The sequence below is a fragment of the Nicotiana tabacum genome, chromosome 16 (assembly GCF_000715075.1).
Source record: "Nicotiana tabacum cultivar K326 chromosome 16, ASM71507v2, whole genome shotgun sequence".
NCBI lineage: Eukaryota > Viridiplantae > Streptophyta > Magnoliopsida > Solanales > Solanaceae > Nicotiana > Nicotiana tabacum.
The window spans coordinates 70,251,518-70,277,678 of record NC_134095.1 but is presented as its reverse complement, the minus strand read 5'-3'; the positions used below and the strand labels follow the sequence as shown (position 1 = coordinate 70,277,678).

At 41.0% G+C, this 26,161-nt stretch overlaps 3 protein-coding genes across 7 annotated transcripts; 1 reads left to right on the top strand and 2 right to left on the bottom strand.

Moving 5' to 3' along the window:
• Positions 1 to 3,724: 3,724 nt before the first annotated feature.
• LOC107761705 (uncharacterized) lies at positions 3,725 to 4,399 on the bottom strand. Its single transcript, XM_016579959.1, has one exon. The coding sequence runs from the start codon at positions 4,397 to 4,399 to the stop codon at positions 3,725 to 3,727; it is 675 nt and encodes a 224-aa protein (XP_016435445.1).
• A 7,312-nt stretch (positions 4,400 to 11,711) lies between these two features.
• LOC107823371 (NAC domain-containing protein 2) lies at positions 11,712 to 13,286 on the top strand. 2 transcript variants are annotated; one of them, XM_016650007.2, is made up of 4 exons: positions 11,712 to 12,077; positions 12,191 to 12,468; positions 12,651 to 12,812; positions 12,891 to 13,286. In XM_016650007.2, the coding sequence occupies exons 1-4, from the start codon at positions 11,915 to 11,917 to the stop codon at positions 13,098 to 13,100; spliced, it is 813 nt and encodes a 270-aa protein (XP_016505493.1). In that variant the 5' UTR covers positions 11,712 to 11,914; the 3' UTR covers positions 13,101 to 13,286. The 2 variants fall into 2 exon arrangements, with proteins under 2 accessions (XP_016505493.1, XP_016505492.1); XM_016650006.2 differs by having other exon boundaries at positions 12,651 to 13,286.
• Positions 13,287 to 13,665: 379 nt separating this feature from the next.
• On the bottom strand, positions 13,666 to 24,438 carry LOC107823370 (protein CELLULOSE SYNTHASE INTERACTIVE 3-like). 4 transcript variants are annotated; one of them, XM_075232918.1, is made up of 8 exons: positions 24,277 to 24,438; positions 23,633 to 23,811; positions 22,856 to 22,957; positions 19,619 to 22,682; positions 16,332 to 18,876; positions 15,116 to 15,567; positions 14,526 to 14,642; positions 13,666 to 14,293 (listed from the first exon to the last, which is right to left on the bottom strand). In XM_075232918.1, the coding sequence occupies exons 3-8, from the start codon at positions 22,918 to 22,920 to the stop codon at positions 14,132 to 14,134; spliced, it is 6,405 nt and encodes a 2,134-aa protein (XP_075089019.1). In that variant the 5' UTR covers positions 22,921 to 22,957; positions 23,633 to 23,811; positions 24,277 to 24,438; the 3' UTR covers positions 13,666 to 14,131. The 4 variants fall into 4 exon arrangements, with proteins under 4 accessions (XP_075089019.1, XP_075089020.1, XP_075089022.1 ...); XM_075232919.1 differs by lacking the exon at positions 23,633 to 23,811 and having other exon boundaries at positions 24,277 to 24,422; XM_075232921.1 differs by lacking the exons at positions 22,856 to 22,957; positions 23,633 to 23,811 and having other exon boundaries at positions 24,277 to 24,432.
• Positions 24,439 to 26,161: the final 1,723 nt, after the last annotated feature.

Genomic DNA, 26,161 nt, shown 5'->3' with positions numbered 1-26,161 from the left:
TTTCGTTTAAGTGTTTGCGCAAGTTTGCTTTTTGCATCTTTTTTCGTTTAAGTGTTTGTGCAAGTTTGCTTTTGCGTCCTTTTGTGCAAGGATTTGGATTTTTTTGCCCTGTTTGCGCAAGTTTACTTTTTGCGTCTAATTGTGCAAAGCTTTGGGTGTATTTTCCCCTGAAAGCATTTGAATTTTGGGCATAAGTTCTTCCAAAATCAACCCTTTAACGTGAGGGTTTTTATAAGAGAGTGCACTTTTATGTTTACGGTGCTCTTGAAGAGGACATCTCATGTTCATTACAGCACTAGAATTTGAAGTACTTGTTTAACTTTTAAATGGTAAAACTGATTCATCGTTGAGACAAGAAACACGATATAAATAAAAAGACTTTACTTTATTCCTTCCATTTTCAAAAGTACATAAGCATTCGTTGTGCTAAAAAGAAATTGTCATTTCTTGTGGCTAACTTGTACAACTTGTTTCTACAGGGCTGATCGCGCAATGCCCAATCCCGATGATACAACTATCTTTTCGGGTTTTGTATTTCGGTCGAAGCGGCAGTCATTATTGACGTATATCATCCCTCCCCCCCCCCCCGCAGTGTTCGAATGCGAAGAATGCAAATTTGAACACTAGAATTTTTATACCTTCGAGGATTCCACTAATGAATTGCTAGATAATCTTCAGTTTGGTAACAAATTTCACTTCCCCTTAGGAATTTATGCTATCGAGCCAAAGACTATCTTACAAACTCCTAGTGGCTTGTACTTGTGAATGGTTGGGTAGTCTTTGTTCGATAGCAAACTTAACTTCCCTGTAGGAACTTTGCTACCGAGCAAATATCTAACCGCTTCGGAGTGGTTCTTCGTTTGTGTGCCTTGACATTAAAGGGTCTTATTACTGATGTTGAAATTTCATTTGTAGTATGCTTTCCGTTACTGCCTCATTAAAAACCTTGCTAGAAAAATCCAATTGGGACAAAAACTGAACGAAGGAAAAAAGAGTGCATCACATACTTTTAGTACAAGTAATGTCCATCAGCAGTAGTATCTCTTGAGATGTGCCACATTCCAGTTGCTTGGCAACTTTCTCCAACTCGCATGATCCTTTCCTAGTGACAACTGAAACCCGGTAGGGTCCTTCCCATGTCGGACCTAGCTTCCATGTATTGAGTTACCAAGTGTTTTGATTTACCTTCCTTAAAACCAAGTCTCACACTTTGAAATAACAGAGGTTGGCTCTTCGATTGTAATATCTTTCCATTCTCTACTTTTGAGCTATCATCCTCATATGCGCTAAGTCCCTGCATTCATCAAGCAGCTCCAAATTGACCAACATTGCGTCGTTATTTGCTTCTTCATTCGCTTAGAAGTATCTCAAGGTAGGCTCCCAACTTCCATCGGGATCAGGACTTCTGCTCCGTACACAAGGGAAAAAGGAGTCTCTCTCGTGCTTGATTTGGCAGTTTTTTGGTATGCCCATAATACTCCGGGAAACTCTTTGGGCCATTTGCCTTTAGTTGCTTCCAATCTAATTTTGAGATTTTGTATAATCACTTTGTTTGTTGATTTCGCTTGACCATTTGTGCTTGGAAGATAGGGCGAAGATATGATCCTTTTGATTATCAAGTCTTCAAGGAACTTCGTGACCTTTGCGCTTATAAATTGTAGCTCGTTGTCACAGGCTATCTCTTTTGGTATCCCAAATCTGCAAACTATGTTCTCCCACAAGAAATCCATCCCTTCACGTTTACCGATCTTCTGATAAGACCTGTTTCAAACCACTTAAAAAATAGTCATTTAAAATCAAAAGAAACCTTAACTTACTAGGTGGGTCGGCAGTGGTCCGATGATATCCATTCCTCGCTTCATGAACGGCCATGGAGAAAAAACCGAGTGCAATGGTTCTGCTGGTTGATGTACCAATGGTGCGTAGCGTTGACACTTATCTCATTTTTAAACGAAAGCTTTAGCGTTTCTCTCCATTCAGGGCCAATAGTATCCTGCCCTTACAAATTTTAGTACTAAGGAATTTGTGCCCGAATGATTTCCACAGATCCTTTCGTGGACTTCTCGCATAACGTAATTAGCTTTGGACGCTCCAAACATCGGGCAAGAAGACCTTGGAAAGATTTCCTGTACAATTGTCCTCCTTTGAAACTATACCACACTACTTTAGCGCACAGCGCCCGGAACGTCTTGGGATCTGCAAGCAACTTTTCGTGCTTGAGGTAATCAGTGATCTCATTCCTCCAGTTCCAAACCAAATTAGTCGCATTTACCTCGTAGTAGATATCTGTGTCCACAACTGAGTGCATAAGCTGTACGATCGTACCAAAGTCCGATCCCTTCATTTTCGTTCAGGAGCCACAGTTAGTTAATGCGTCCACTTCTATATTTTCTTCTCTCAGGATATGTGTGATTGACCACTCCCAGAACCGAGCAAGCAGAGCTTGAACCTTCACTATGTATTGTTGCATGCGTTCCTCTTTGGCTTCGAAGATCCCATAAACCTGATTTCTATGACCTCTGAATCTAGTCCTCGTGCCAGTTCGAGCCCAGCAATCAAAGCTTCGTACTCTACTTCATTTTTAGTCAGAGGAACTGTTCTTATGGCCTGCCTTAGGGTTTCTCCCGAAGGCGTGGTTAATACTATGCCAAGCCCGGACCCTTTTACGATGGAAGCTCCATCTGTAAATAGGGTCCAAACTCCTGATGTCGATTCTGACACCATCACTGCTTCTTTGGTTGCCAAATGTAACAATCCCGGACTGAAAGCAGCCACAAAGTCGGCAAAAACTTGTGACTTAATCGTAGTCCAAGGCTTATATTTCATGTCAAATTCACTCATTTTGACGGCCCATTTGGCCAGCCTACCGAAAGTACGGGTTTATGAAGTATATTCCGCAGGGGAAAGGTGGTCACCATAGCTATCGGGTAACATTGGAAATAAGGCCTTAACTTTCAAGTGGCGACTACGAGGGTTAAGGCCAACTTCTCCAAATGTCGGTAGTGTGTTTCTGCTCCCGTTAAAATTCTGCTAGCGTAATAAATGGGAGATTGTGTGCCTTCGTTCTCACGAACTAAAACAGCGGTTACCTCTACCTCCGAGACTGCTAGGTACATTAATAATTTTTTGCCTTCCTCCGGCTTCAATAATAACGGAGGACTTGACAAGCACCTTTTCAAATCCATCAAAGCCTGCTGACATTCCGGGATCCATTCGAAGTTGTTCTTCGTTTTGAGTAGCGAGAAGAAATAATGGCATTTCTCTGAAGACCGAGAAATGAACCTGCTCAAAGCGGACAATCTCCCTATGAGCCTTTGAACCTCTTTTACACTTGATAGCTGGTCCGATATGTCTTCGATGGATTTGATTTTATCGGGGTTAACCTCAATCTCCAAGAATTTTTCAAAATGTGGATTTTGTTGCGCATGTCTCTTCTGGTACCTGGAAATACCTTGGCACCTGATAAGAGTCTGACACCTCTTCCCTCTGGTTGACTTTGTTTAACTAGGGAGAAGGCGCTGGTTCGTGTAACTACTATGTCGAATGCTCTTTCCCTTTGCTATTGGAGACCGAAATTGCATTAATCTCCCTTGCCGCCGGTTGGTCACCTCTTATTTGTTTAATTCCCTTGGGAGTCAGGGATTTCAGCAACTGGTGATATGTCGACAGCACAACCTCCATCTCATGCAACCATGGTCTTCCCAGGATAATATTGTAGCCCATATCACCAACCACCACCTCGAAAAGGGTCATCTTCATCACCCCATTCGGCATTCATGGGCAACAGGATCTCTCCTCGTGTTGTTACTCTTGCCAGGTTAAACTCGGCGAGGAGTTTTATGGCCGGAATGATGCTTCCGGTGAATTTGGTTTGCTCCAACACTCTCCATTGTATAATATTGGCCGAACTCCCAGGAGACACCAGAACATGTTTAATTTTAAAATCAAATACATTTAGAGAGATTACCAATGCATCATTGTGCGGTAGAAACAATCCATCTATGTCCTCCTCCGTGAAAGTGATGTCGTCTTCAGCGACTCCCCAAAGTCTCTTGGTATGGGTTACTAATATCTTCGTCTTTTTTACTGCTGAGAAAGTAACCCCGTTAATCTTGTTCCCCCCGAAAATCATGTTGATCGTTCGACGCGGGGGATCTTCTCCTATTTTTGAGGGCTCTGCGTTGACACGATTGTGACCATAATTATTTTTAGCCCAGTCACTTAAGAATTTCGTGAGATGGCCATTTTTTAGCAGTGTCGCCACTTCTTCACGCGGATACCGGTAGTTCCCATTATGGTGACCATTCGTCCCGTGATATTCGCACCACGAATTAGGATCCCTCTGGCTGGGATCGAATCTCATTGGCTTCGGGAATCGTACTTCTTTAATATTCCTCATAGCGACACCAACTCTACTACACTAACAATGAAGTTATATTCTAAAAGTCTGGGGTAGGAAGAATCTCGAGAACTAGACGTTTCCTTGTCCAATGACGAGCTCTTGTTCCGGCCGCGATCAGTTCTTCTATCGGTAATGAACCTATCCGTCGATCGAAAACCTCTGTCGCATCCTTCGGCCCGTTCATAGGGAAAAAACTGGCTCCTCGAAGACCGTCGATCCGTGATGAAATGATCTTTTAATTTCTCTTTACTCTTCTTCCGGTCCCGACCCTTAACTAACATCGAGAAACCGAGCCAATCATCCTCAATTTTTATCTTTGACTTGTATCGGTTGAGAACTGTTAGCGGAAACGTAAAAGAAAGAACACAAGATTTAACGTGGTTCGGATCAAAATAATCCTACGTCCACCAGAGAACAATTGCCCTTTTAATATTAACAAAGGAAGGGGAGATTTCCCAATTACACTTAAGAGAATTTCTCTCTTAACTCTCTACTCACTACAATGTATTGTATTATTTTGGGATGATTTCTACAAGTGAAGGAGTGCATCTATTTATAGAGGTAAAGACCTCCTCTTGATGTCATGGGTGACATCAAAGGAGGAAGCTTCCTCCTAGCATCCACACCAACTCTTTCCACCAACTCTTCCAATTGGCATGCCATTGTTGACTAAACATAAACCAACATTTTCAGCATGTCATTGTTAACTAAACATAAACCAACATTTTCAATCTCCACCTTGGTTTGCGTTTCGAGCGTGTGAACAACTCTGGCCAAAACTTCTAAGCTTACTGGGCAACCCCGTTGTAAGAAACAAGAAGAATCAAACCATTGTTGAACATACCACCTCCACCTAGCAACTGTTCTCTTCGGAGTTGCATCAGTTGATGCACACCCCCGCCAAGTCCTTGCAGTGTGCAAACTTAGCGAGCGGGACTATCTTGGTCAACATGTCTGCAACATTATTGTCTGTGATAACCTTCACGACCTTGATAGTTCCCTCATCAATAACATCTCGAATAAAATGAAATCTGACATCAATGTGTTTAGTGCGCTCATGAAATCTCTGATTTTTCATTAGATGAATAGCACTCTGACTATCACATCTAAGAGTTGATTCCAGCTGAACCAAACTCAATTCCGCTACTAAACTTTTCAACCAGATAGCTTCCTTTACCGCCTCCGCTGCTGCCATGTATTCTGCTTCTGTCGTAGACAAAGCGACAATCGACTGCAAAGTCGACTTCCAACTGACGGCACTGCCAACGAGGGTAAAGATGTATCCGGTTGTGAACCTTCTTCTGTCAAGATCTCCTGCATAGTCAGAATCCACATAACCGAGAATTGAAATACCTGTACCACTTTTTCGAAAGGTAAGACCAACACCAGAAGCTCCTTTGAGATATCTCAATATCCACTTGACAGCTTCCCAATGCCTCTTTCCTGGGTTGGACATGTATCTACTTACCACACTTACAGATTGAGCAATATCTGGACGTGTGCATACCATAGCATACATAATACTACCAACTGCACTGGCATAAGGAATCTTTGACATATGCTCCACCTCATCCTCAAACTGAGGCATTTGTGACTCTGAAAGTTTAAAATGAGGAGCTAATGGTGTACTTACAGGCTTGCACGTTTGCATATTGAATCTCTCGAGAACCCTTTCAATATACCTCTTCTGAGAAAGATGTACAACATCGTCTTCTCTTGAAATCTCCATACCAAGGATTTTCTTTGCAGCTCCTAAATCCTTCATGTCAAATTCCTTACTCAATAGTTTCTTCAAAGCATTTATCTCTGTAATGTTGTTAGCAGCAATAAGCATATCATCAACATACAAGAGTAAATAAATCATTGAGTTACCAGACATCTTCTTGTGATACACACAACTATCAAATGCACCCCTTGAAAATTCATGTGTAGTCATGAATGCATCAAACCTCTTGTACCACTGTCTAGGGGATTGCTTCAAACCATACAAAGACTTCTTTAGTTGGCATACGTGATCTTCTTTTCCCTCAGCTAGGAAACCTTCAGGTTGATCCATATAGATTGTCTCTTCTAGATCACCGTGTAAGAAAGCAGTTTTGACATCAAGCTGTTGAAGCTCCAAGTCAAATTGTGCAACCAATGCTAGTAGCACGCGAATTGAGCTATGCTTCACGACCGGAGAGAAAATCTCATTGTAGTCAATTCCCTCCTTTTGGATGAAACCTTTTGCAACCAATCTCGCCTTGAACCTAGCATCTTCCACTTCAGGAATTCCCTCTTTCTTTCGGTAGACCCACTTGCATCCAACTGTCCTCTTCCCCTTTTGTCTTTTCACTAAGACCCATGTCTGATTCTTGTGAAGAGACTCCATATCTTCAGTCATGGCTAACCGCCATTGTGCGGCATCCTTGCAAGAAGTTGCTTCAATATACGAGGAGGGCTCCAGATCTTTAATCTCTTCTTGTGCAGCTACGAACGCATATGCAATCAAGTTTGCTTGATTTATAAGGCGTTCCGGTTCTCGTGTCTGCCTCTTCTCCCTCCCCTTCGCAATTGTGTATGGTTCATTGACAGCAAGTTCTTCAACGCCTACATCTTCTGACTCATCTTTAACCTGAGTCTCTTGATCCTTTTCCTTGGAAAGCTCCACCGGAAGCTCCACCTGCTCGTTGTTCTTGTTTCCTGAAAACTCCACGGAAACTTTACGGGGATCAAGTATAGAGGATTCATCGAAGGTGACATCTCTACTAACTATAAATTTGAGTAAAGACAAACACCAAAGTTTGTACCCTTTTACTCCATCCACATACCCTACGAATATGGCCTTCTTAGCCCTTGGTTCAAGCTTTCCTTCATTAACGTGATAATAAGCTGGACACCCAAATACTCGTAAGTATGAATAGTTAGAGGGTTCACCTGACCATACCTTATTCGAAGTCTTAAAGTCAATTGCCGATGCTGGAGATCGATTGACAATATGAGCAGCAGTGTGAACTGCTTCAGCCCAAAATACTTTGGACATTTTGGCTTGTAGGAGCATACAACGAGCCTTTTCAAGAAGAGTTCTGTTCATTCTCTCGGCAACTCCATTCTGCTGTGGGGTATGCCTGACAGTCCTATGTCTTGAGATCCCATGAACCTTGCAGAATTCATTAAACTCTTCATTGCAAAACTCCAAGCCATTGTCTGTGCGAAGATACTTGATTTTCCGCTCCATTTGATTTTCAATCAAAATCTTCCACTCTTTAAATGCTCTTTCCGCCCTTCGATGGAAGTTTAGAAGGACCCCATAAATCTGAATGGATGTAGTCTAGCACTCCTCTTGTCTTGTGTTTGCCAGTGCTGAAGCTGACCTTCTTCTGCTTCCCTAGAACGCAGTGCTCACAGAAGTCAAGCATGCTGATCTTCTCACCTTCCAAAAGTTTAGGATTGCTCAACATCTCCAGTCCACGTGCGCTCATATGACCTAGTCTCATGTGCCATAGTCTTGCCTTGTCATCATTAGATAACTGCACTGTAGATGCATTTGCAGAGCCAACAATGGTGCTTCCGGCCAATGTGTAAAGGCCGTTCTCCAGCTTGCCTTTCAGCATGACTAAAGAACCTTTAGTCACCTTCATAGTTCCTGTTTCGCTCATGTACCTGTAGCCTTGTTCATCCAGAGTACCCAAGGAGATCAAATTCTTCTTCAGATCAGGAACATGACGGACTTGTGTAATAGTCCTCACGATTCCATCATGGCAGCGAACCCGAACTGAGCCAATGCCAACTATTGCACAAGTTGCATTATTGCCCATTACTACGGTTCCTCCACTTTTCTCGTAGCTGCTAAACCAGTCTTTTCGGAACGTCATATGCAGAGTACAAGCAGAGTCTAACACCCATTTGTTTTCATAACTACTATTATTATTACACGATGTTGTTAGTACATAATCATTATCAAAATTATGTACCTGTTCAACTGTAGATGCACTCGCCTTTTCCTTAGACTTTGACATTGGGCAATCTCGTTCAAAGTGCCCCTTCTTGCCACAACCCCAACACTCTATATTCTTCTTGTTCACACGAGACTTTGATCTGTGCTTTGATTTGGTCTTTCCCTGTTGGCTAGTCCGGCCTCTTACAAAGAGGCCACTTGCCTGGTCATCTCTATCTCCTTCAATGTGCCTCCGCACATCACTAGAGTTAAGTGCCTGCCGCACTTGCTCAAGCTTGATAGGCTCCTTGCTATACATCATTGAATTCTCAATATCACGATATCCTGAAGTCAATGAAAATAGCAAAGCACATGCAAGCGTCTCCTCCTCCCTTTTAATTCCTGCAATCTGTAAGTCCATGACAAGTTTATTAAACGCATCTAAATGATCTTGTAACGAAGTACCTGACCCCATTTTAAATGTGTGAAGACGCCGTTGTAACAACATTCTTGTTGTCACTGATCGGTCTTGGTATAGCCCTTCTAGCTTTTCCCACAACTGTTTGGCCGTCTCTTCGGTACCCGTACTCACTTCACAAAGCACGTTAGGTGCAAGGGATAGTTGGATTGCACTCAATGCATCCCCTTCAATCTTCTCCTTGTCGGGAGCTGATATATCCGTAGGATACTTTCCGTCAATAGCATGGATTGAACCTTCCCTCCGCAGTAACGCCATCATCTGGATCTTCCAGATATTGAAGTTGTTGCGTCCATTGAATCTATCAATTTCAAACTTCATGGAACTCATATTTGCTTGTTCTTTCTCCTTGGATCGTTAAAGAATCCTGTCGCTCTGATACCAATTGTTAGCGGAAACGTAAAAGAAAGAACACAAGATTTAACGTGGTTCGGATCAAAATAATCCTACGTCCACCAGAGAACAATTGCCCTTTTAATATTAACAAAGGAAGGGGAGATTTCCCAATTACACTTAAGAGAATTTCTCTCTTAACTCTCTACTCACTACAATGTATTGTATTATTTTGGGATGATTTCTACAAGTGAAGGAGTGCATCTATTTATAGAGGTAAAGACCTCCTCTTGATGTCATTGGTGACATCAAACTACCTCCTCTTGATGTCATGGGTGACATCAAAGGAGGAAGCTTCCTCCTAGCATCCACACCAACTCTTTCCACCAACTCTTCCAATTGGCATGCCATTGTTGACTAAACATAAACCAACATTTTCAGCATGTCATTGTTAACTAAACATAAACCAACATTTTCAAGAACATATGCCCAAGTTATCGCTTGGAACTCGAGCAGACTTTCTTTCAACCTCCGGGAAGCATCGGAACTTCGTGGATTCAAACCCTTGGTGAATGCTTCAGCCGCCCATTTATCCGGAACGGCCGGTAGCAACATCCTTGCCTTTTGGAACCGGGTTACAAACTCTCGCAGCAACTTGGATTCTACCTGTGCAATCCTAAATATATCAGCCTTTCGGGCTTGTATCTTTCTGGCTCCAGCATGGGCCTTAATGAAAGAATTAGCGAGCACCTCGAAGGAATCTATGGAATGCTTAGGCAAAAGCGAATACTAGGTCAAGGCTCCCTTCGTGAGAGTCTATCCGAATTTCTTCAGAAAAACTGATTCAAATTCGTGGGGAGCTAAATCGTTCCCCTTCGCCGCCATTGTATAGGTGGTGATATGCTCTTGGGGATCTAAAGTCCCATCATATTTCGGCACATCAGGAATTTTAAACCGCTTTGGGATCAATTTGGTGTCGTGCTTGGTTTGTGCGGCACTTGAGTGTACTTCTTTGAGTCTGACTGGTGGTGCGCCCGAAATTTGGTACAAGCGGGCGTTCACTTCCTTCATAAACCGTATGAGCTCGTTTTTGAAGCGATCGCTCTCATTGTTATGACCGAATCCGCTTCCCCCGGCCCCATCGAAGCCGACCTCACCCCTCGGGGTGTTGTTGTCGACCCTTAGCATTGTTTGATTTGCGGGAGCACCGGGAGAAACTAGACCTCGTCCATTCACGTTATTGGAAGCACCCAATAACGCCTGCTTCAGTTCTGTCATAATCTTATCATGCCGTGTGAGATAACCTAAAATGGCCTCCTGCTGCTCCTGCAATACCCTTACCACTTCGATGACGTGCTCTTCTTCAGCATCATCAGGAGTTGCCTCTCGAACATGTCGCGAGTACCGCCTTTCGTGGACCAGAGTGGCCTCGTTCCACTCACTACGGGTATCACAAATTAAATGCTCGTGTCGAGGCTGATTTTCTTGGGCTTCGAGGTTGTGTGTGTTGTTAACATCATTATCTATCATTTTCTATGATTTTTTGCTAAGAACAAATAATCAAACACGTTAGTAAAAGAGGCAAGGACCAACTTAATTACACAACTGTCTAAGTCTCATGGTGGGCGCCAAACTGTTTACCCGTAAAACGGTACAGTTGAATTTATACGTGATTTATAGACAAATGAATTAATTTGATCCTAAAATAATAGATGAATTAGATAAAAATATGATACTTAGCCTTGAGATGAAGATAAAATAGCAGAAATAGTAATTCTGGGAGCAGGACTTCCGTACACAATAGCAACGATATCAGCAAATAAGAAGATAAAAATTATATTGAGCTTTGAATAAAATGTAGCGTGTATTTGCCAGAAAATTCGTGTAAATACAATGGTAATAAAGCTCATTATTTATAGTTGTACCTAGAAAACAAGGTTCTAGGATCAAGCCCCTCTTTAATGTCAATTGTGAGGGTCATTGAAGAGTGTGTAACGGCAGGCATTGAATGTCATATTCTTTATAACGGGTTGTGTATTTAATGTTATAGGATATTCTTCATTAAATGTTATCGGGTGGCAAACATTTATTTTACCTTTATGAGTGTCATTCTCTTTGGTAACAGACGGGATCTTTGCCTTCGAGTCCAACTATCTTCTATTTTCGGTTCGACGTGTCACTTCTTGATGCGATCATTTAATATAAACATATTTTACCCTATACACTAGGTAAGAGAAATCAAGCAAAATCTCACAAAAGGAATAATAACATATGAGAAATCACAAACAAATAAAATAAAACAAAATAAAGAGAGATGTTTTGTCATCCTAAAAGTGATAACTTGGTCAAGTCAATCCCTGAATGTACCTCCACCTCACTAAGCTTTTTACTCCCTCCCCTTAACACTATTTCCACGTACCTTCTCTTCTAACGCTTCCATCCAAATCTCAATGCGTAAGCAGTGACAAAATCCCAGCAAACTCACCCCATATTGGTTATCCATAGCTCTACACCCACGCTTAACTTGACGACACGTGTCTTCCTTCTTTATTTTTATATTTATTTTACTTTTTTTCCCCAGTATATCACACACGTTTATTCTAGAACCCGCCGCCTTCTCTAGCCACGTGTCCTTCTCTCCTCCTATATATTCCCTTCTCCCTCTAGTGTTCTAAGTTTCAACTTTCAGAGCGCCTCTCGCTGTAATCAGTATCTACACACTCCATTTATCAATCAAAAGAAAAATAAATACACAAATACAGCAAGTCAAAATCATTGTAAAAGAATGGCAGCGGTGGAATTGCAATTGCCTCCTGGATTCCGATTCCATCCGACTGATGAAGAGCTTGTGATGCACTACCTATGTCGAAAATGTGCGTCGCAGCCGATTGCTGTCCCGATTATTGCTGAAATTGACCTGTACAAGTACGACCCATGGGATCTTCCAGGTATTTCCTGCAAATGATTCATTCTGTAATAACGAAGAATTTTATTTTCCCAAAGCTGAAACTTTTTGAGTGCTTTTTATTTTATTCATGTTTTTTTCTTTTTGTGGTTTTAGGTTTGGCGTTATACGGGGAGAAAGAGTGGTATTTCTTTTCACCGCGAGATCGGAAATATCCGAACGGTTCACGGCCGAATCGAGCTGCGGGAAATGGATATTGGAAGGCGACGGGTGCAGATAAGCCGATTGGTCATCCGAAGCCTGTCGGAATTAAGAAAGCTCTGGTATTTTACGCAGGCAAAGCTCCAAAAGGAGAAAAGACGAATTGGATTATGCACGAATATCGGCTTGCTCATGTTGATCGATCTGCTCGTAACAAGAACAATAGCTTAAGGGTGGGTAAATGAACCGAATTAATTAGTACTGTATTTAACTTTGTTATTATAGAAAATTATTATTTGTTCTTATCGCCTATCAAGAGAGTGAAGTGAGTGTGATTTTAGATTGAGATTTTTTCGACCATTGTGATTTGATTTTTTGACTGATCCAACGGTTGTTTCTTTTTTTTTGTTGACAGCTAGACGATTGGGTTTTATGCCGAATATACAATAAGAAGGGTACGATGGAGAAGAACCAATTGAATAGTCGAAAAATGAATGTCGGAATGTCGCCGCCGGCGAGCGAGGTGGACGTGAAGCCAGAGATTCTGCCGTTGCCGATCTCGACAAGGCCGTCGCAGGTTTACAGTGACTTTATATACTTCGATTCATCAGATTCTCTGCCGAAGCTTCACACTGATTCCAGCTGCTCGGAGCAGGTGCTGTCGTCGGAGTTCACGTGTGAGAGAGAAGTTCAGAGCGAGCCGAAATTGAGCGATTGGGAGAAAACTGCCCTGGACCTTCAATTTAATTACATGGATGCCATCCCGGACGTCGGAGATAACGGCTTGCTAGGTTCTCAGTTCCAGGGCTGTTATGAAATGTCGCCGCTTCAGGATATATTCATGTACCTGCAAAAGCCGTTTTGAGCAAGAAAATGGACCCCACTTTGAGTTTCCGTCGCACGTGCAAAAGAGACCAAGGTCAAATGATCAATGACTGGGCATGTGCGGATGTTTGTAGAAGTAGGTGTAGTTTCTGTGCTTTCACATTGGCGATTGCGTAAAAGAAAAAATTGGTGTATATATTCAATTTAAACGAAGAAAAATAGAAAAGAAGTCGAAAATGGTATTTTTATTATAGTTAGTACATAAACATGAAATTTTTGGATGGTATCTTGACCTTTTATCATATCTTTTCATGTTCGATATGCTCCAGGAGTTCCCTTCCCGTACAATGGGCTTTAACCTATCTTAATCACTTTAGGAAATTTGGGTTGAGAATTTTATTTAAATAATTTGATTAACTAAAGGATTCCTTTGCGTAAGATTAGATTTGTTTCAATCATCGTTTGAGCTTTGGTCGTAATGACAATTATGTTACAATTGTAAATCCAAGAATTTTAAATTATATTAGGATTGAATGACCTTATTCCATTTCGGTGGGTTTAAAGAAACCTGCGTAGCCAAAATTGAGTCAGAAAGCAGTAAGAGGTACCCATGAAGAGAAACTAATAAAGTTTAACGCCAGGCCCTTTGCACAGGGATCAGCTTTGGCATTTGCTAATACTTTGCATCACAAATACACTGCTGGGACGTAGAATGAGCATTACAACAGATTTAAGAGGAAAAACGGATCATTCGTTCTTCTCATCGTCATCTCTATTTGATATTCGTATTTCTAAGAACTGCAGAAACTGTACAATTTGGTGCTTAAAAGCTAAGTGTAAGACTTACCTTGTACCGTGGCAACCTCTATCAACTTCTCTGCGCTTGCAAAAATCTTACTATTTTACAGTTACCCCCACAGGTAGCAATGCTTTTAGATACAACAAAACTTGGACTTTACTCCCAATAGCTCTTGCATTAGGCTGGAATGTGTAGAGATTGTTCTTTTACCAGGTCCAGGTCCAGCTCCGACTTTGTCTCCTCAAGTTGCATCACTTCAGTCTTGCTTCCCTTCACTCACCTTCGCTGGACGTCCTACTGGACCAGGTAATCTCAATCTCTAGCGTCCGTGATGAGCCATCCTTGTTGCTGTCATGGCTGAGGCTGAAAAGACCACTATACGTCCCTTCACTAACAACTTTATCAATTTGGATTGTTACCCTCCCGATAGAGCTCTGAAACAAAGTAATCTATACATCAGAAATGGTGAGTGCGATAGGAGTGACCATTCTATTATCTCATCCTATTGCCAAATGACGCACCTCATAGCGTCAAACCCACTTTATATATCATTTTCACTATAAAGTAGCAATGCAGTTGGTAAAACTGGTGTATGTTGTGGCTGGAAATTAAATGGGTAAAGAACAAAAACTTCACATCGGACATTCAGAACATAAAGCTAGTTACCTTCCCAAATGTGTTTTTGCTTTTGCACAAGATATGTAACTTTTGTCCCTTGGGCGGTACATCAAAAGCCCATGTGAAGCCTTCTTTCCATTCTGGCGACGTACTGTTACTCACAACCTAATCATAAACCATGGACTGTCAATATGAAATGTAACTGACCTGGACAAGAAGCTTTTCAATTTATAGGTTCTTTAAGACATTGCTAAATTTTAATACTTAACCGTTGAGACTTAATTTAGTATTTTAGTTTGATCTGTTGGAAATTGCTAGCAAATATAATCAAGTAAACTGCATGTTGAGTAAAATTCCAAAATGAAAATGAAAAAAAAAAAGAAAAGGAAAGAAAAGAAACCACACAAAAATATCACAGAAATATTCGTAGCATGAGATCTTCCTTTAATTGGTGTGCAATCTGCATGTTCTTAATATGATTATCTACAGATATCCATGGAACTCAGAGTACTTGATACACATATAGGCTGTGATAGAACAGAACTGTCATCTCAGGATAAGCAAAAGGTTTCAAAAGTGAAACAGATTACAGAATAACAAAAATCTTTGTACTTCATCAACAATCATAAAGTTGTTACCTTTGTTTGCCGTGATGGACCATTGCCAATAGTCAATTGACAAAAAGCATTTGTTCCTCCCATCACCTGTTTTAAATTGTTTGCACGCTTGATGGTGACTGTCAAACAACCTGGTAAGCTATGCAACAGGTTGTCTGCTCTATCGTGGAAACTTGGTGGGCAAGTTTTCATTAGCATCTGTAATATGGGAATGGCTTCAGCTGCAACCATTGCTTGGGACGTAGACACATCCATCGGCATGGTTGACCAAGATTGCTTGAGTAAGCATAGTGTGGTCAATACTGAATCCTGAGCAGCCTCACCAGAGTTCAATGCTGCCACAAGATGAGGGATACAAAGTGTAGCAGCGTCAGAAACATGGAGCTTGGGAAAATTAGAAAATATTACATGAATGGTCCGCAGAATTTCCTCATTAGCAGTTGCTGTGGCCCATAATTCCTTCTCCAGTGCAGCTGCATTTCAAGAAATTATATAATGTTTTAGGCAGATAAGAAGAAAAAGAAATACTTGTACTACATTTTATGACAAGAAGAATGGAGATGAGACCAAAAAGCACAACAAAGATCTAGGATTTGGTTATCTTAAGAAACAGATCATGGAAATTTGGGCCTCCAAAATCATATATCAGAAAGATTTACTGCTGCATTTGAAATGCTACAAGCAAAACTAGTCAGCTGGAAACAACATACCATTGCAGAAACAGTCTGACATCTGGTTGCTTCATATACAGGGTTTGTTTTATTTTATGGCATTAGGCTTTAGGTCTATCGATCTAGTATGCTTATGTTTTCCTTTTGGCTGCTGTACAATTCTTAGCACTATCTTTAGTTTACAGAACTAGCTTCTGAAGTGACACCGAGAATCTAAAGCTTTCAATTAAGTGCTAGCTCCTAAAGTGACACTGAAAAAGTACAGCTGTCAATTTAATGCTTCAAGCCTTAACCCAAACTTCAACTTGTGTGGACATTAAAATCAGAATATAAAGAAAAATTGCAGCATAAAATTCCGGAGGTAAAACATTGGAACATAGATTTACATCTGAAGACTCTTTTCTGGGTTTTTAGCAGATTATATATAACATTATTTTAAGATAGGCTTTGGTCGGTTTATGTTTACTTCCATAATAGTTCTTCACAGGACATGGCTGGCATCATTTCAACAGGCTTCCAGAAAAACTAATGAATTAATAAAACAGAAAAAAGTAGTGAAAAGTTACCTGTCAAAGATCTGATAAGCTCGTTTGATACATATTCTTGAAGCGTGTGATTTGAGAATAAAAACCTTATGAGCAGAGATGCCTGTACTGCAATTTCTGAATTTGGGGCTAAAAGCAGTTCTTGAACCATTAAAATTCCACCGGCTTCTGCAACAGCTCTCCTGTTGGTTCTACTGCGCATTACAAAGTTTTGCAATGCACAAATTGCCACCATTTGCATTTCTTCTGTTGGTTGATCTTCAAGTAAACTTATCAGAGCTCGACAGGCTGAGACAGAATCACTCGCTCTAGCTAGTCCTTCATGCTGAGAGAGGTCACCAAGAGCAAGAGCTGCAAGAAGCCTACCAGATTGCGATCTAGTCTGTGGATCCAACAAATATTGTGCCAGAGGTGCAATTGCATACTTGGATACCTTCAGCTCTCGTATCTGGACATTGTTGAAAAGAGCTTCAAGCAATTTTCCTGATGCTTCTTCACACTGGTGAGATCTTAGCAGATCCAAGAGGGCGTCTACTACACCAGCTTCAGCCATCAGTTCTGCACTTGAAATATCAGTCTTTTCATAAACTATAAGTGCATTCAGCGCAAGAGTAACAGTGCTCTCGACTGTTGAATGCAGCATCTTTACGAGAACCACCAGCGGAAGTTTGAAGTAGTAATCGGAGTTAGAGCATAGGACATTGCAGAGAACCATAGCGGCTGACTCCCACAAGGCAACAGGCGGTACAGGGTCATCTTGAACAATAACCTTTGCAAGCTCAAAAATACCACCAGCATCAGCAACTGCTTTTGGCCAGCTTAATGAGATATTTTCCAAAGCCCGAATTGCTGTCTGTTGCAAGTTCAATATACCAATGCCTGCGAGCTGCACAAGAGGCACTACTGCATTTTTCGTTGTTATATCCTTCTTAAAATGCTCTTGTGCAAGGAGATGAGATAATAACTCGGTTCCAAGTTGTTGGATAGCTTGAGCTGGGGATTCAAGAAAGGAAATGAGAGGCTCAATTACCTGGCTAGGAGAAAGATTCAGAACTGCAAGACTTTGTGGCTTCTCTAGAATGTTTACAAGAGCTTGCAAAGCACTGTGCTGTCCCCACAGTCCAAAATCTGACCGCAGTAAAACCATAAAGAGAGGTTCTACAATTTTTGCAGCAGCTGGGTTTTTTGAAATAGCACTACTATTTGTCAATATGCGGAAGAGTTCTGCAATAGTGGAGCATAAGGAACTCGATGCAGTTGGGAGCAGCTCAAGACAATTTTCTATTATGCCTGCTTTGACCATATCCATCTTGCGAGGAGTTCGGTCCTTACCCAACTTAATAAGTGCACAAATACTCGCATCAATGAGCCGCTGATTTGAGCCACAAACCAGATGAACTAGAAGATCAACAAGATCATACGCTGATGCAAGCTCCACCAGCTGCTCATCGTCCAACAACCTCTCAAAAGCACAAACTGCAGATTCCACAGCTTGTTCTGCATCAGATTGCATTAGCATTACTAGGGGCTCTATGCATTCAGAAGCAATTGGCAAAGCTCTGAATTTTGGATCACCAAAAAGTACAAAGCATAACTCGGCAGCATCGCTTTTCAGTTCCAAAGGAGAAGAAGAAGCAAGAATCTTATGTAGACTCCCAAGGGGATTCCCTTCTACATCAGCCATCAGTGATGCTTTTGAATCGCTTTCTGAGGTCAACTTAATCAAGGCGCTAACAGCAACTTGTTGTTCACTTTCTAATGCAGCACCAAGCATGTCAGCTAAAGGCTGAATGGCTTGAATAGATGCTTCAGAATCTCGGATGTTCTCAGCATCAAAAAGTTCATTTAAAGCCCTAGCAGCACTCAGCCTTGCACTTCTTGACCCCAAATGAAGAACAGCAATCAGTTGAATTGTGCAACTAACGGCTGCTTCATACCGGAGAAGGTCAGAATTGCTGAATAGTATTCTCAGTAGCTCAGAAACAGTAGCCTCAGTCAAGTCTTGAGGGCTCAGAGATAAGTACTTTGTTAGAGCCTCCAGCGCGCCAGTTTCGGCCATGATTAATTTGTTTGCATTATTACCATCTGCAAATTGAGTCAAGAGACGCACAGCCAATGGAGGTGCACCTGGTCTATCCGGAAGTGGTTTTAACAGATCTACCAGTAGAGGGATGGTCTTGCGCGCAGTGGAACCAATTCTCACGTCTTCAATTTCAAAAAGATATTCCAGGGCAACCTGATCAGGGTTTCTTTCCAATAAAAATTCTTCGGAGAGAGCAACAAGATTCGGCATATCTATTTCAATGTGACCAATCAAGCTCACTAAACCAGCAATTGCACCTGAATTAGCAATAATAAGATTTATTCCCTTGTCCCTCTGACAAACAAGACTAGCTATTGCCTGAGCAGCAAAAAATCGGTCTATCATTTCATCAGATTTCAGAAGATATGCAAGCAAGGGTATAAAACGCATGGTTGTTGGAGAGGATACTACGTCGGCATCTTGGAATAATATAGACAAAAGCAACGCACTGATCCACATGCCCTCTGCATCTTCAAACTCTGCCTGCCATAACAAATTTTTCTTCAGTTCGCTTAACCAAATAAAAACATAAAAAGAGCATGTCAACTGTCACTACTTCCAACTGGAATGGAACAAAGGTGACAATGAAGCAGTTACTTGGTTATCCTTTTCTTTATTTCTTTTTTTTAATTTTGATTTTCTTTACTTTCATATCTGTTGCCAAATATGAGAGGGTAAACTTGCATATTCAAGTGCTCGGTAAATTTTCCATTTAGCAACTCAAGTGGTTTCTAAAAAGATCCAGCATATGTCAAGACATAATAGTGATAAAGATCGCCTTAATGTGAATTGAAAGAGACAGAGAAAGCAGAAAATAACGGAAGATTAGAGATGGCACTTCCGACGAACTCGCTTTGATCGTGATCTAAACACAGGAAGTGGGACATAAATGCTGGCCCTAATTCCAGAAGCACGCAATTAATGCAGATAATACTTCCTAGCCATGTGAATAAGTCAGGTAAAAGAGATTCAACTGTTTTGAATTGTTTTACAGTACTGACCCCTGCAATCAGTCTATACCAAAGCCAACACAAAAGAAGAATGAACAGAGCCAAGGTCCATAAAATAAAAGCACTCAATAAAATTAGCCAATCAACACTTATTATTTCCAAGTCAAAACCAACCAAGTTCTTCGAAAAAAGGGGTGCAGCACAAAGCCCAATACTGCAACCAGGGGGTCAGGGGGAAGCATACACCACACGAGTGAGATTTGTATAAGGTCTACCTGTAGAGTGGAAGTGTGTCTAGCAAGCTTGTCGGCAAGGGCCTCAAGTCCCCCCGCTTCCACAACAGTGGACTTGCTATTTATATGAAATGATGTAATTATTGATAGCAGCCAAAGGGCAACAGTACCCCCCAAGACTGTTGCTGGATCAGGAACCTCAAACTCATTTTCTTCCCCAAATGGAGTCCTTTCAGTGAAACCCCTAGGGGTTCTGACTTCAATTTCTAAGGAAGAACAATTGGAGTTTTTCTTCATCATGTCAACTAACGCATATATAAGAGGTTTCAAGTATCCAGATGCATAAAGTGCATCCATTGACTGAACTTTATGTTCCTTGGCAGCACAAATGACCAATGCTGTCCCACCAACTCTTACTTCTAGACTGCTAGAATTCATTATTCTATCAGCCAATGCACCTATCGACCTGGATCTTGATACTAACAGGTCACCTAGCAGAATTGGTTGATCTCCACAAAGCCTGGATAAAATTTCTATTACTTTATCTTGGACTAGGGGAGATCCCTCACAGAGGTAATGTATAAGAGGCTCTAAACTAGACGGTACTTCAGCAAGGGCAGTCCATGGGTTGTACGACAAATGTGTGCCTTGTTTTGTCCTAGCAAGAAGTGCAATAGCATCTAAAGCATCTGCAGCATCAGTTCCATCTGCATTCATCGCTTTTAAGGATTCCGCAATAGCCAGAACAGCAAATCGACACTGAGCAGTTCCTATCAGTACATCTCCCACTGGAAAATGCATCAATAGCTGATGAAGCGCACGTGATGCATTTTTCTTACCTTCGAACGATCCTTCTCCTAAAACTCGGGTCAAAGCTGAAACAACATCTTCAGCCAGTGCTTCTGCAGCTATCTCTGGATCAGACAACAGATTGGCTAAAGCAGCTATTGCAGTCTCTGCAGAATCAATAGATGCAGTTTTGGCCAACTTAATTAGTGGTCTTACATCCCCTTCAGCAATATAAGGCATCTTGGTTGTAGATTTTGCTTTTGTTGGACGGGACAAAGCACCCAAGGCTCTAGCTGACTGTGTTGCAACAACTGGAGTATTGCTAGTCAAAAGCTTCATGCAAGGATTAACCACTTCATCTGTTGCGAGGCTATCACAAATATCATGTCGAGTGCTGAATATGTCAGCTAGGACAGAGGCAGCATATTCTTGAGTCTTTTCATTTGAGGAATTTAGAACTTTGACAAGTGACCTTAGCCCTTCGTTAGCAGCAGCCCCTTTACGCACAAGGTCATTCTGAGATGCCATGGTAAGCACATGACCTAACACCTTAATTATATGGGCCTTTGAGCTTGGTGAATCTCCCTTTAGTAATACTAGCAATTGATTTATGGTAGCCGAATCAGCAGTCGCGATTAGCTTTGTTAGGGTCCTAGCTGATGCTTCTTGCCCCTTTGGTCCACCATTTTTGAGAAGCCACAAGAACGAATGTATAGCTCCAGCACTTTCAACGCAGGCACGGATGTCTTCACTATGGCAGCACAGGTTATACATAACATGTGCTGCATCTTCCTTAGCCTTCTGAGACCCCATTTCTAGTAACTGAACAAGTGGCGGAATCCCACCAGCGGCAGTGATTGCCCACTTGCTGTCATCAACTTGGTCAGTTAGGATAGCAAGCATCTCAACAGCATACTCTTGATGTTGTTCACTGGATAACCCCAGCAGTGATATCAGTAACTGAATCCCTTCTCTCTTTCCAATTGCATCCCAGACACTCACATCATCACAACATAACTGTATCAGGGAGAGTATCAGATACTCTTGTACATCACCGCTGGCCATTGTTATGAGGCCCGTAAGAACCTTCTTAGATTCTGATTGGTGGACCAGATTTGACAGATAAGCATTGCCGTAAAGACTTGCCATGGCCTCAAGGAGACGTTCCTGGACCAACTTATTATCCCGTGGCTTTAGGAGCATTATTAGAATATTCTCAATCTTCGTTGCATCAAAAGGTTCTTCTTCTGCGTTGAGCTCAAAGACCATAAGAGCATAAGCAAGTGCCCCAATTATATCAGCAACAGGAGCAGCTAACCTTGGGGACTGAGAAAGCTCACCCAAATACAACACGAGGGCACACATTCCACCACATATATTGGATAAAGCTTTTATTGTGTGCCACTGGAGCATCTCCCCTCCTTCGCCTTGCATACATTCTTTGGAAGGAGCTACAACAGCCCCTATGAGAATTGGCACACCCTGTGAGTCAACAATAGCTTTCTTTGCTTTGGTTGATTTTAGAGAAAGAACCTCTAAAGCCTCAGCTGCACTGGCACGAACAGTTACATCATTTTTCTGATGTAAGAGGCTTAGGAGAGCTTTGATTGCTCCAGAATCAATTATTTTTGGAATGCTATCACCGAATGCCAACATCACTCGGGCCAATAGAGAAGCTGCATTTGATTGAGCTGAAGCATTATCAGAAGAAAGAAGTCCTACAATAATGTCAACCCCACCACCCTCAAGAGTTGCCTTCCAATGTCCATCTTTATCACCACAGAGATTTCTCAAAGCCCCAGTCACAAATCCTTCTACTGTTTTATCCTGCTTCTGTTTTGGATTAAGCTGCTCCCACAAAGTTGGTACTACACGTTCTGTAACAAATATTTTAGTGCCGATAGGATCATCCGAAAGTCCACTAGATGACACCTGAAAAATTGCTTCTGCAGCTGCCTTCCTTGCTTCAGTGGAATCCGACTTCAACAGTGAAAGTAGAGGTGGAATACATCCACCTAGAAGAACCTTCAACCGCAAGTCGTCATCTTTACATAATACACATAAGGTTGCAGCAACATTTACTTTTGCCAAAGGAGTGCCATTTCTCATAATGAATATGAATAGTGGCATTGCTTGGCCATGCGAACAAATAAGACCTCGTGCTTCCTTTCTTGCTTTGGATATGCCGAGCAAGCGTGCTGTAGTAAGTTCTTTTTCATGTGAAGAAGATTTATTACCATGCAGCTGCTCAATAAGTTCAGCAACCCTTGACATTGTCTTTTCCGGATCATCCATTTCAGCAGTTTCATTGGCCTCACTGGAAGTTTAAACAAAAAAAAGAGGGATAAATTCAGAAAAGCACAGCAGCCGGGAAGTAAAATCTACTTAACTTCAAGCAAAAAAGATAAAGAGTCGTGTGGAACAAATTTAAACCAACCCACAAGCAGCACATGGACATATCTAGCATGCACATGAACGGGGGGAACAGACCTGGTCTTCTGAGAAGAGGATGAAACCTTCCTGTCCCTCAATTCAGGGGAAGAAGATTTTGACATTGGCAACAAGACTCCACCTTGACACTTTTCTTGCTTCCTACAGAATGTGACTACCTTATGGTTAGTGTACGATTCAGTTTTGCTTGATCAATGCCAACTTAAGCCTAAAGAAAAGAGAAAATTCATTAAAGAAAGGGAAATGTGGATAAAGATTTGCTCTCTGCTCTGCTTCACCTGAAATGGAATCAGGGAGGAGCAAGAGGCAGGAGAGGAAGAAAAGTCATATATCTATATATATATGTGTGTGTGTGTATCCTCAAAACCTTCTCTAATTTGTGGCAACAAATGCCCCCAGAATTTTGGTCTAGTGATATGAACGCAGTACGTGAGGTGTGGGTTAGGTGTCAACACGGGTTCGAACTCAGCCGCAAACAAAAGTCTGGTATTTAAGTGGAGAAGGTCAGAGGAGCGGGCCAATTATCCATGGAGTTGCCAATGACCTTCGTGAGTTTCTCGGTTATCAAGAAAAATTATGGCTACAAAAAGATTCCAACTTTACACTCCTTTGCTCATTTTGATTTACAATAAAGAACCAACGCGAGGAAGCCATTTCCAAAATTATGAAAATGTTTCAAATTCCCAATCCAACATAATCCAACTAATCCATAGAAAACACACTTAACAAACTTAAACTTCAAGAAGCTAATAAAAAAGAATTATAAAAAACATGACAACTTTGCAGAATATACTTAAACAAACAAGTGCAACTTACTGCAGTCACAAAATTTCGTCTCAATGCTGCAAACTTGAGCTCCTCTGTTGAAGTTTAACTATTTAGAAGCTGGGAAAACCCCCAGATTTTCACCTAAAATCTTTATGTAAACATATTTATGTACAGAGCTGTACAAGATTTGAACCGATGGGGAAAGTAAAGCTTTTTGCAAAGAAATTCTGCATAAACCCCAAAAAGAAAAGATTAAAAAAGATTAAAAATCGTACCCAGATCTCCATTAATGACATGTATGTTCAGGTGAGTGAGATTCTTATAAATACGTATAAACGTATATGTATGTACTACATGCATATACAACAACAACAACATACCCAGTATAATCCCACAACTACATTACATACCCAGTATAATCCCACAACTACATGCATATACAATTTGGTAAATTGGGGATTAATTAAAATTGAGAAAAATTAATTAATAAAGCTGTAGAAAGGACAAGACAAAGAGATCAGATCAGAGGAAAGCATTCCAATGAAAATTTCAGAAAATGAGATGGAATGATAATATGTTTATGTATGTATATATTAGAGGATCAACCCATTATGACATGAAATAAATAACTTAATTTTTTTAATGGGAAAAAGTAATTCAATATAAAAAGAAAAGGTTCCAGAAAAATGCACCTTTTTGTGTGAAATTAACTGTTTCAGCAGAAGAAGAACATCATCTATGGAGGGAGACAAGGAAGCGTAGAGAGAGAAAATCTGTAAGAGAGAGAGAGATGGGAGAGTGAAGTCTGCTCTTTTGCTTTTTTCTTCTCTCTCTGTCTTTTTTCATTTTCTCTTGAGGTGTTTTTATAATTAACGTATTTATATTTCCTTTGTGTTAAAGTAACGAAGACTCTATACTAGTCCCGTCAACTAATGTATAATGCATGTTTATTGTAAATAATACTATTATCTTTTAATGAACATCCAAGAGGGAGTGTTATAAATATATTATATTATGGATGTTCATTTAGTACTCCGTTGTAAATAATCTTCCTGAAGAAGCTTATCCATATGAGACTCCACCGTAAATATGTTTATCCATTTAGTACTCTATTGGAAATAAGCTTCCTGAAGAAGCTTATCACTTCGGTACCCGGTTATGGATAAACATTACCCTAGGTAGAAGATTATCCATACCGGGTATAATAAGCTTATCCATTCAGTACTCCGTTATGGATAAACATTGCTCTCAGTAGAAGATTATCCATATCTGGTATAGTAGCAGCTTACACAGCAGCTTGCAGTAGCAGCTTGCAATAGCAGCTTACGCAGCAGCTTGTAGTAGTAGCTTACACAACAACTTCCTTTCTTCTATAAATAGAAGAGATTTCAGATCATTATGTACATCAGTTTGAATTCGAACAATATATCAGTTTCTCTCTATACTTGTCTTTACTTTACAGTCTTTATTTTATAACACGTTATCAGCACGAGACTCTGACATCTCGAGCAAATACTTTGAAAGTATTAGAGGTAAGAACTTTCTTTTCCTAAATAATGTCAAATCTTTCTAAACTTGAATTTGTAGCCCTGGATATATCAGGCAAAAGCTACATGTCTGGGTGCTTGATGCTGAAATTCATCTTGCTGCGATGTGTTTGGCAGACACCATCAAGGATAAAAATCAGGCATCAAACCAAGACCGTGCCAAAGCAATGATATTCCTACGCCATCACCTTGATGAGGGCCTGCAAATGGAATATCTCACTATTAAAGATCCAGTCATACTGTGGAATAATTTGAAAGATAGATATGACCACCTGAAGATGGTCGTTGTTCCACAGGCACGTTATGATTGGACTCATCTAAGGCTACAAGATTTTAAATCTATCAGTGAGTATAATTCTGCTATGTTCAGAATTATTTCCCAATTGAAATTATGTGGTGATAATATTACTGATCATGATATGTTGGAGAAAACTTTCACCACTTTTCATGCCTCGAATATGCTCCTGCAGCAGCAATATCGAGAGATGGGATTTAAAAAGTATTCTGAACTTATCTCACATCTTCTTATAGCAGAGCAACATAATGGGCTATTAATGAAAAATCATGAAAGCCGACCTATTGGTTCTTGTCCATTCCCTGAAGTGAATGAGACGAACTTCCACCAAGCTAAACGTGGAAGAGGTCGTGGCCCCAGTCGTGGTCATGGCCGTGGTCGGGGAAGAAACCCCAATCATGGTAATAATAATGCACCAAAGAAGCCTCCTCACCACCAGCAGTGGAAAAGGGAAGGAACAAAAGCATAAAGCGGTGCAAGCGCCAAATGCAGAAAATGCATGCTATAGATGTGGAGGAAAAGGGCACTGATCACGTACCTGTCATACGCCAAAGCACCTGGTTGAGCTTTATCAAGCCTCCCTGAAGAAGACAGAAAAATGCTGAAGCAAATTTTATTTCTGAAGATAATTTAGACTTCATGCATTTGGATGTAGCTGATTACTTTGCACTCCCAGAAGGAGAAACAAGTCATGTAATCGGTAGTGAATTTGTAGAAATGTAAATATTTTAATTT

Bases quoted from the DNA above. Each gene is read 5' to 3' on its own strand.
- LOC107761705 (XM_016579959.1), bottom strand. From the start codon at position 4,399: ATGAGGAATATTAAAGAAGTACGATTCCCGAAGCCAATGAGATTCGAT.
- LOC107823371 (XM_016650006.2), top strand. From the start codon at position 11,915: ATGGCAGCGGTGGAATTGCAATTGCCTCCTGGATTCCGATTCCATCCG. The intron at 12,078-12,190 runs GTATTTCCTGCA...TTGTGGTTTTAG, and splicing joins CGACCCATGGGATCTTCCAG to GTTTGGCGTTATACGGGGAG. The intron at 12,469-12,650 runs GTGGGTAAATGA...TTTTGTTGACAG, and splicing joins ACAAGAACAATAGCTTAAGG to CTAGACGATTGGGTTTTATG.
- LOC107823370 (XM_075232918.1), bottom strand. From the start codon at position 22,920: ATGTCAAAATCTTCTTCCCCTGAATTGAGGGACAGGAAGGTTTCATCC. The intron at 22,683-22,855 runs GTCTGTTCCCCC...TTAAACTTCCAG, and splicing joins TCCTCTTCTCAGAAGACCAG to TGAGGCCAATGAAACTGCTG. The intron at 14,643-15,115 runs GTAACAACTTTA...GTTTATGATTAG, and splicing joins GTCCATCACGGCAAACAAAG to GTTGTGAGTAACAGTACGTC.